The sequence below is a fragment of the Aulonocara sp. 'chitande type north' Nkhata Bay genome, linkage group LG6 (genome assembly GCF_057382095.1).
Source record: "Aulonocara sp. 'chitande type north' Nkhata Bay isolate Kocher_YH1m ecotype deep benthic linkage group LG6, A_spYH_male_GT1.1, whole genome shotgun sequence".
NCBI lineage: Eukaryota > Metazoa > Chordata > Actinopteri > Cichliformes > Cichlidae > Aulonocara > Aulonocara sp. 'chitande type north' Nkhata Bay.
Genome location: NC_141349.1, coordinates 16,556,530 through 16,566,421, shown reverse-complemented (window position 1 = coordinate 16,566,421; position 9,892 = coordinate 16,556,530). Strand labels below are relative to the sequence as shown.

The window sequence follows — 9,892 nt, the reverse complement described above, 5'->3', positions numbered from 1 at the left end:
GTGCAATTGTTTTCCGCTAAACCGCTTTAATCTGTCTCACTGAGCGCAAAACGAACTCGTGTGAAATATTAGTTCAACGAGGAACGGCAGAGTACGTCTGCGTTCAGACTGCAGATTTGAAATGTTAAACAAGATGAACTCATCATGATATGCATCAAAAGTTTTTGAATACACTGTAAGTTAAGGGAAGTCCTCTTTCACAGAGGCTGTATAAACTCTATAAACTCTATTCATAACAACTGTACTGCTCTGATAGCCACTTGTGCTCCAGCCTTTATTGTGTTTAAAAGTGGAGGAGACAAACAAAAGCAAAGTTATAACTACAAAGGAAAATCTCTTTTTAAGTTGTGTTTTTCTGTATTTTGCATCATGTCAGCAAAGCCTTTTTTTATTTATTTACTTAGTAAATGACAGATTTCTGGATATTCAGTATCAATACGTTTTTAAAAGCACAAGCTTAAGAAAAAGAACATTTGCATGAACAAAATCATTCAGTCACATACATGTGGCCAATTTAAAATCAACAGTTAACCTAATATCCATGTATTTGAACTGTGGGAGGAAGCTGTGGAAAGAACCCATGCAGATGTGGGTTCAACCACATCTGCATGGGTTTCAAAGCCAGGGGTGTCTTGCTGTCAGGAGATGGTTCTAACCAGCTCACCACTTTGCTCCAACTGAGTTTGCTCCAACTGCTCCAACCGAGTTCGATGGTGTTAGATACCTGTACATAAAACAACTAGAATAATATAAAAGAGTATTTAAAAAAAATAAAGTTAAATGAAAACTTTGTTCTCATTGGAGCTTTTTTCTGTCAAGCTAATTATTGTCATGCAAACTGTTTTTTTATTTGTGTTTTCAAATTGGACAATTAAGCTGATTATCACCCAAACAGGCATTTCTGGGCCGTGGATTTTGTTGACTCACAATCCGTCCTTTTCCATCATCAATCCAGGATCAGTCTACCAAAATAAGTTGGATGGCCTACACTTTCCCAGAGGAACCATATGATGAGATTACCTTAATCCTTCAGGCTTCACTTACACGCTCATCTTTAACCCAGATACAAATACTTTGAGAAACACAACAGCTTGTTTCGTTTTGTGCTTGTCTTTGGATCATTTGTTGCACATTTGTCTGCTGACCTCGATTCTGCAAAATCCTTTCAGAAAAGGATAAATCGTTGCTGGTATTTGACTGTGTCTGTGAGAAAGCCGGTTTAATGAGGTGTGTGTTTGATTAATGACCATAAAAAGCAATAAGCTATACAGCTCACTATAAAACTTGAGTTACACTCATAAATTATAAGCAAAGATGAGGATCAAAGTCTCATATCAATATTTGTGCTGGAGGTGTCCTAATTTAAGCTATGATTATGATTAATTAAGATTAATCACTTTAATTTCAGCGTAAATTAGTATTAGTAAGACATGTTTGTCTTTTATTATTAGTATTATTGGATAGATGAAGTCTAAAAATGCCAATATCTGCTTAAGGGAAAACCTACAATGTGTAGGTATTGCATCTAGACCTAAAGGTAAAGTGATTCTCTGATTTATAATTCAGTGTCTAAAACAATATTTACAATGAGAGTTCATTAAAAACTCTAATTGTGATGAATGAAGGACCCAAGTAAAAAGCAATGGGTTGCAATCAGTTGAAAAACTGATATCAGTCTCTCACGGCAGCAATGGTTGTTAGCAGTAGCAAACAACGAGATATTTGGCTCTTAGCTGGGGGTTATTTCTCTGTGTAGCTGACATCTAATGTCGAAAAAACATCAACGGGCAACAAGTAGCACGCACAGCTGTGAATTCACCTGTGGATGATAATGAAGAAGAAGCCACTTTCAGCTGCTCCCCACAGTGGGTGACTCCAAATTTTTGATTTTGTAGAGATTTGCACCAGAGGCTTTTTCTGACACAATCCCAAAAGGGATTTGTGTCTCCAGCTGGAACCAGCGACCTTTTGCTTGCCAAGTAAATGCTCTAGATGAAGTAATGTTTCATAAAAACTGCTTCGTGGTCCAGTTTTAAGGAAATCATGAGTAATGTTAGGCTGTTCAGGACTTTGTATCTGATGAGTGCGAGGGCCACAAACAGTGCACAGAACATTGTTATTGTTATGCATTCCACAAAGGTTCGATCTGATGTATTTCTTATTAACACATGAATGTGCATATACAGCAGACAAACACAGGTAGTTGCATTATTAACATAAAAAGTTTATTTCCACAAAAACACACCAGCAGAAACAAATAAAGTCTGTGTGACTTAAGCTGACTACAAATCTGTTACATTACATCCTGATATTAGAAGAATTACTGATGATGATAATGTACTTTTTACTCATTAGTTTGTGATATGTGGACAACAAAGTGTCAATGTCCCCGCATGTGTTACTGCAGATCACACGACCTTCAGCTGAGGCGACTTAACGTGACCGCAGGTTGAACCCGAATGTGGCCAAACCGCAAACCTTTGCCCTCCATCCTGGGGAGATTTACGCCACAGTCAAACAGCTCCAGAATTATAGTTGTGACCGCTGAAGCATCCAAACAAGGCTCTTTAAATTTAATTCCTGGTCAGATGACCTGTGAACTATGCTGACTTTGTTTTTCAGCTTTGGTGCTTAAGTTGATTACTGACATAAGGACGTATTTTCCTAAGATGTGGAATGTGGATGTTTTCATTTTAAAGAAAACTGCATTTATTCTGCATAATATTCTTGTGACCTATTTCCAGAGTATGCACAGTCTTTGTAAAGAAAACTAAAAACTTGCTTTTTTGGTTGCTTTGCATCCTGATAACGCGCGAACAGTGTAAGAATGTCAGTCGGGCATGAGCATGTGAACACATCGACAATGGCCCAAAACACATCTAAACATCCTGAACCCGGTGTTTAGAGAGCGTGCCTGTGTCTTCATGGCACTTAGAGAAAGAAAGAGGCACTTTCCATCTGGTGTCTCTAGAAAGTTCAGCAAAAGTTCAACACTGTTTAGGTTCATGGGCCTGGCAGTTCATTCTCAGGTCAGCGAGGCTTTATATCCATCCTGGGCTTGTTTTTTTTCCACATAATAAAACTTGGTCACACAAAGGTTTATCATTTAATGTCAACATGGGGCCCACAGATCAACCATTATTAAGCTATATTAAGTCACATGTATCTTTACTGTTTGTTCTGTTGTAATAACAAGAGGTGTGTTTGCTCACAGCACCTTGCAGAGATGGCCACAGAAAAAACTATTTTCAGCAGCTACACCTTTTTAAAACTACACAGCATCTTTGGAAGGATCTGTTTACTTAGTTGTGCCAGTTTATTTGATTTTTCCACCATACTGCAATATTATAGCAGTGAAGTCTGCAAACAATTTGCAGTAGAATTAAAAGTCAATTCTTTCATAAAAAGACAGCAGAGGTACTTTCAAACTCATCTGCCTCACGAGAGCATGTTTCCTGTAACTGTGACTCAAACAAGCAGAGCAGCATGAAACTGGAGCCTTGTGATGAGCTCAATTGGTGCTTTTACTGGGATACACACACAAAATTGCATTAGTGCCTGCATTTTTACCTGTAGTTTAGTTTAATGCTAACTGTATTGTCTCGCAGTATGTTGGTGGGGGTTAGCTTAACCCTCCACGGCATGATCCATCCAACTGATCCTTAAAATTTAATTAAAAAAAAAAAAAGAATGGCAGAACACTATTCAGTAAAATGAGGCACAGAAGAGAGTTTGACCTTTGACCCGGGGATGAAGCAATCCTTCAAGGAGCCAAATCCGGATTGGACGTAATGTCAGCTGCTGTTAAGACTAGTGTCTCCTTTATCTCTTTAAATTGAAAAAAACATATTAAAAATATGCATGTACAGAAATATTTTTTTTTTAAAATATTAAAGTATTTAAAGAAGTAAGACACACTTTAATTTAATTCATTTACCAAAACAGCATTGTTGTAGGTCATTTCCTACAACATTATGCAGTTGCATTACAATAATGTTTGGTTTCTAAACTCTGGTCCTTGAAACTGCTTGTTTTAGGTTTTTAGGTGCTTCTCTGCCCCCACAGCACTTGATGTAAGTGATTTAATACCCACCTGATCATTTGACGTATATGAGCAGGGATTACAGTCACGTTCCCAGAGCATTGTGTGATGGCATATATTAGCTGATTTGTTGACTGATTTGTCAACAGGGAACCCCAAGGGTGAAATTCATGTGATAGAGTAGTATAAAGGCTAGTATAAAATTCCTCATGATGTATGCATGTATCAGTATGTGTATTTTTATGTAGCAAGAAGGCTCAGGGCTCAAATGCACTGGGTTCATTAACTCAGTTAGCTGTTATTTCCCAACACCATAATAAAGGTCAAAAGCCATCTGGGTCTGCGGACACTGTGGAGTAAATCTGAATATGTGTTCATGTATTGTCTTATGGGTATTAAACAACTAAGTACTATTGGTAAATGCAATAAAAATGTAAATTCCCTCAGAAACACAGTATTGTCTAAAAAATGTAATCTGCTAACACTCACCCTGCATGCAGATTAAATGTGCATTGATGATGAGATTACTTCAGATGGCCTGAATGGGACTATATGTCCCTCTAAAATAAAGCAACTTTATAAAATGTTTTAAAATGGATTCATCCACAACAAAGCTGTTGTTAGTTACACTGATGTGTCCATGAAATTGGAATTAGCCACTGACAAAGAGTGCTGCAGTTACTCATTAATCATATCTGAGCTTTCTTTGACCACACGCCACAGTTTGGGGGTTTTCTTTGCTCTTTCACGTTGGTCTGTATTTGCTTCAGTTTGACTCCAGCTCAGACAACAATAACGCAGCAGCACATGTGCTCCTTATAAATTAAGCCTGTAACTTAGCTGCTTTGTTTTCCTAGAAAAGTAGATTTTTCCTGCAGAATTAAGGAAGAGGATCGTTAGTGTTCCCCTGCATACATACAGACTGCAAAGTCCACAGGGATTATTCCACTATGATTATTTCCAACAGCATTTTGTTCACAGACACTTTGTAACAGAAACTTGTTTTCATGAAACTTCAGTAAGGCAAAGCTTACTTTGGTGCACTTCAGTGCTGCTTATGTAGCTTATTTTCAAAGATTTAGATAGTTCTGAAAATGGTGTTAGGGTTGTCTGTTCTCGCTCAACAACAACAAAAAATAACCATTTAAAAGTCAGTTCACTGCATCAGTTTGGTGGTGTGTTTGGTGTCCTGTGTATACAGTATGTGTCTTGTGGGGTCTATTGTGATTCCACAGCCACTAGTGGTTGGTTTTACATGCCCGTGCAGTCAACTTTCAAAATAAAAGTTTCAAAGCATCACAGCCTGCCCTGTTATTGTAAAACAGTTTATCTAGTAAACATATTTTAGCGACATTATAAGGCTTGGTGGATTCACTACAGAAAGGTTTTAAAGGCTTTACAAGTAGGCTGCCCGTTGTAGTTATGATGAAGGCCTTTCCTGATTTATACCATGACCATATCATCACATGTCAGAAACCACAGATAACTACTTTGCTAGGGTTGGGGGACCCTTGTTAGGATAGTAAAGAATAGTAATAATTTTAACCGGCTGACTGAGAATCAAAGTGATCATTAAATAAAATTACTGTTGTAGGGAGAAAAGTCTCATTCATGCAAGTGTAAATTAAGCAAGCCAGAATAATTTATTAATGTGTAATTTTGGTTATTGTCAGTATGGACACTTAACACTATCTTTTGTGTTGTTAATAATTGTAATTTTTAATCAGTCTAAAATATAAAATCCAGTTTTTGTTCACAGGAACATATTATGGCATTTTTACAAGGATTGCTTGTTGTTTGTTTTATCAAGCAAAGATTAAGAAAGGTAAATAAACTATGTTACAATCTGAACTCTTGGCTAGAACGAGCTCAATTACGCTGGTTTCCAAATTCAATAATACTGTCAGGTCTTAAAGTGCAAGATGAGTCACGATTTCTTCAAACTTGCTGACAGCCTTACCATCACCAGAGTTTACAAAGACGTACAGTACATGGCGATCTCATACAAGTGTCCTTTACCACAGCTATGAGTTTCAGACCACGTCAGCTCCTGACAATGATGGCTGTTGGACATTTGAGTCACAGGATTTTCACAACAAAGTGAGTGGGATTGTTTACCTATGAACCCCTTATCAAAGTCTGGACTGAGGACCTTGTTCAGATAAATAACCAACAGAGTCGAGCTGCTCTTCATTCTCCAACGAGACGAAACCACAACTGGCAACCAAAGAAACATGGCTCCATCACTTCTTACAACAGCAGGGGGACTTTTATTACTTTTCTCTTTCTCGTCAGCAGTAAGTCACTGAGCACTGTTGCACTTTTGCTGATGTAGTTTTATTGAGCATAAAAATTGTATTGATTGTTCCTTTTTTGTGCAGCAAATCCGAGGAGACAACATACAAGAATGCAGGCTCAATGATGGCTTTGTAAGTGCGCAGCTTTAAGTCAAAGCTTTAAATGTTCTTTCGGGATGGATTATATTTCTATAAAAGCACACTATCGTAAAGAGTTTTGTTTGTTTTGTTGACATGCTCCATCTGTGTTTAGGGAAAATACTGTCCAACCACATGTGGAGTTGCTGATTACATGCAAACATATACAGAAACGGTGGACCGGGATTTGGACAGCTTGCTAAGGGAACTGGAAACAATTGCCAATTTGACTCGAGGGGCTGAAGAAACAATTACCTACATGAAAGATACAGCTGTGGCACATCAAAAGAGCTCTGACCCGGGTAACGCAGTTATTTTGTGACATCTAATCATCTTAACACTTACATTGATGCGATCAGGTTGAGCAGCATATTGATGCGAAATCGAGAATACGGTCAAACCGGCTCATTTTTTCCATTTCAGACGTGCATTTCAAAAAGTCAACAAGTATCCTGGATGATGTTGTTCGGTTTCAGAAGACCATAACTGCTCAAGAACGGCAAATATTGTAAGTTACCTTACCAAAAGTTCAATTTATACTCTTATAACAGTTAGTTACTCCACTGCATTTGGTTACAATGCTCATCTGTTGATTGATTTTTTTTAAATCAACAACATATAAATGATTCTTTTTGTTAATATAATGTGTTGTTGCTGAATAAACATGAACTTCTGTCACGTTCTCAATGTGCAAAACACAAAACTCTAAAGGAAGCTTGAAACTGAATCTCGATACATAGCAGCATCAGTGTCCACCTATTCCCACAGTTCAATGCACTCAGGAGACATTTGTTACCCACCCTATGTCCCTAAAAATCTTTGATCTTATACGTTATATTAGATCTTTGTATAAGTTTGGGTTCATACTCAGGATTCATCTCAGCTTTTTATCTATGTATAAAACCAAGGTACATGTCATAGACTGTAATCCTCCCTTCCAGTGAACTTCAGAACGTAATCTCCTCCAATGACAGAAGAATGGCAGACTTGAAACAGCTCTCGAATCAGCTGCAGCAGAAATGCAATGAGCCCTGCAGAGACACAGTTGGGATCCAACCCACCACAGGAACAGGTAAAAAAAAGAAGAAACAGACCTCTAGGTCCGTTTCACAACAAGTTTCTCAATCTTGTCTCATCCAAACAACATTTGTTCTCTTTCAGCGTTTAGTCACAGGCTAAATCAATATGCTGCTTCAGAGCAGAGCAAACATTTATCCTAGATGTAATGTCCTGTGACCTTTTCTAGTGGATGTGATTACATAATTATTTACCCAACTTAGAAAATATTCAGGTTTTTGTGTTTCATAATAGGCTGCTCATTTTTTAAAATGCGTTTTTCTAATCAGACTGCCAGGACGTTGCAAACAAGGGCGCCACCACCAGCGGTCTTTACTATGTGAAGCCAATAAAATCAACGGAGCAGTTCCTGGTCTATTGTGAGATTGACAGCTTTGGACGTGGCTTCACAGTAATTCAAAGGGTACGTATCATCTGAGGCCATAAGTATCTTGATCTTACATTAAGTGATTCCTGTGTATTTATTTTGGGATGGAAATGAATAATAAGAGTCAGACAAAAGTCACGTACACGTGAAACCTAAGAGTAACCAAAAATCGAGGCTTTGGCTTTAAAAACAAGTCCTCTTCTGTGTCATTAGCATTTCTTTGGACCGTCCCTTTGACTTTAGAAATCACGACAGTGATTTAATAACAGAAATCATAAAATGAAACGTTTGTGATCTATTTTAATTAATCTCTAAATTTATGTAAAATTAAATATTCACTACAATTTTCATTAAGCCATGAAGGCATTAAATCATTAATGTTTTGTTAAGTAAGTGGAGAAACCACCCAATAAACTGATGAATCTGATCACGCCTTCCTGCCTACAGAGACGTGATGGCAGTCTGGACTTCCACAAGAACTGGGTCCAGTACAAGGAGGGCTTCGGTTATCTCTCACCAGATGACACCACAGAGTTCTGGTTAGGTAACGAGAAGATTCACGCGCTCACTACCAGCACCAATTTCCCCACTGTGCTCAGGATAGAGCTTGTCGACTGGGACGGCAACAAAAGGTACACACACACGATAACAGATTATGTAAGAAAGGGACTTGTGGACAAGGCAAACATGACCGCTCTAGTAGCGATGTTAGCTTAGAAGAAGAAAAGAGATGATTCAACAATTGTTACCAAAAACTAACTTTAGATCCATGATTCTCGGTGGCCGTATTTCTCCAGGTATGCCGACTATAACATGTTCAGAGTGGGACCAGAGATCGACATGTACCGGATGACCTACGGTTTCTACTTTGGTGGAGATGCAGGAGATGCATTTGATGGTTTTGACTTTGGAGAGGACCCCAGCGACAAGTTCTACACAGCACACAATGGCATGCAGTTCAGCACCTTTGACAAGGACAACGACAAGTACGACGGAAACTGTGCTCAGCAGGATGGCTCTGGCTGGTGGATGAACAGATGTCATGCTGCACATTTGAATGGAAAATACTACCAGGGTAAAACCCTCCTGGCTAAGAGCAGCCATAGTTAGCATAAACAGAGACAAATGCACTAATTAATGTGAGATCTAAACTGTTTGCATTATCTTTATGCAGGTGGCAGGTACACTGAAAAGGATGCTGGTGAATATGGCTTCGACAATGGCATCATTTGGGTCACGTGGCACAACCGCTGGTACTCCCTGAAAGAGACCACCATGAAACTCATTCCCCTCAGCCGCATCACAACAGGAGGACAGCAGGCTGGAGTTAAACAGTTTGGTGGACTTGGAGATGCTTAAAAAAAGGGACCAGGTTTTTGTTATGCTCTCACTAACAGCCCTGAAAACTCCTTAGACTAAATAAAATGCCTCCATAGAAACTTACTGACTTTTTGTTTTTCTGTAATGTCTCCAGAATATCTGAGTTCCTTTTTCCTCTTCACTGTTTTTCACATCTTTAAATAAAGCTCTTTGCTTCTCTAGAAATGGGTGGTCAATATTTATATGGATCAAGTTGTTGTCAGCTCAGATATACATTAATGTAAAGTCAGTTTGGCTAGCTGCTGAATTATAAAACCAACAAAAAATATGTTTAAATGAAACAAAAATCTGTCTTAAGGTATAATGAACAGTCAGTTATATACACCTGTGTGTGAAGACATGCCCTGACATAAATGCCACCTTAAATACTTATGTTGTGTCCACTTTATTTGCTGTAATAAACCCCACAAACTGAATGCCACATCAAAGCCCTCTTACAGAACTTATTGCCAACTGAGTTTACTCTAAAAGCAACAAAACACGGAAACTAGGCCATGATTTTTTCTCTTTCATAAAATGAGCAGTTGTAAAATATCAGCATTGCCAGCGACCATCAAAGCACAACACCAAAAAGCTGGAAACACTTCAGTA

At 38.3% G+C, this 9,892-nt stretch overlaps 1 protein-coding gene across 1 annotated transcript; it reads left to right on the top strand.

Moving 5' to 3' along the window:
* Window positions 1–6,116: 6,116 nt before the first annotated feature.
* Window positions 6,117–9,466, top strand: fgg (fibrinogen gamma chain). Its single transcript, XM_086295266.1, has 9 exons — window positions 6,117–6,339; window positions 6,424–6,471; window positions 6,593–6,779; window positions 6,901–6,985; window positions 7,419–7,549; window positions 7,824–7,957; window positions 8,369–8,553; window positions 8,719–8,996; window positions 9,096–9,466. The coding sequence occupies exons 1-9, from the start codon at window positions 6,277–6,279 to the stop codon at window positions 9,278–9,280; spliced, it is 1,296 nt and encodes a 431-aa protein (XP_086151392.1). The 5' UTR covers window positions 6,117–6,276; the 3' UTR covers window positions 9,281–9,466.
* The last annotated feature ends 426 nt before the right edge of the window (window positions 9,467–9,892 follow it).

What these genes read in the sequence shown, in the direction of transcription:
- fgg (XM_086295266.1), top strand. Translation starts at nt 6,277, where the DNA reads ATGGCTCCATCACTTCTTACAACAGCAGGGGGACTTTTATTACTTTTC. An exon ending in GCAGGCTCAATGATGGCTTT is followed by an intron (nt 6,472 to 6,592) that starts GTAAGTGCGCAG and finishes ATCTGTGTTTAG; the next exon opens with GGAAAATACTGTCCAACCAC. An exon ending in GACTGGGACGGCAACAAAAG is followed by an intron (nt 8,554 to 8,718) that starts GTACACACACAC and finishes GTATTTCTCCAG; the next exon opens with GTATGCCGACTATAACATGT.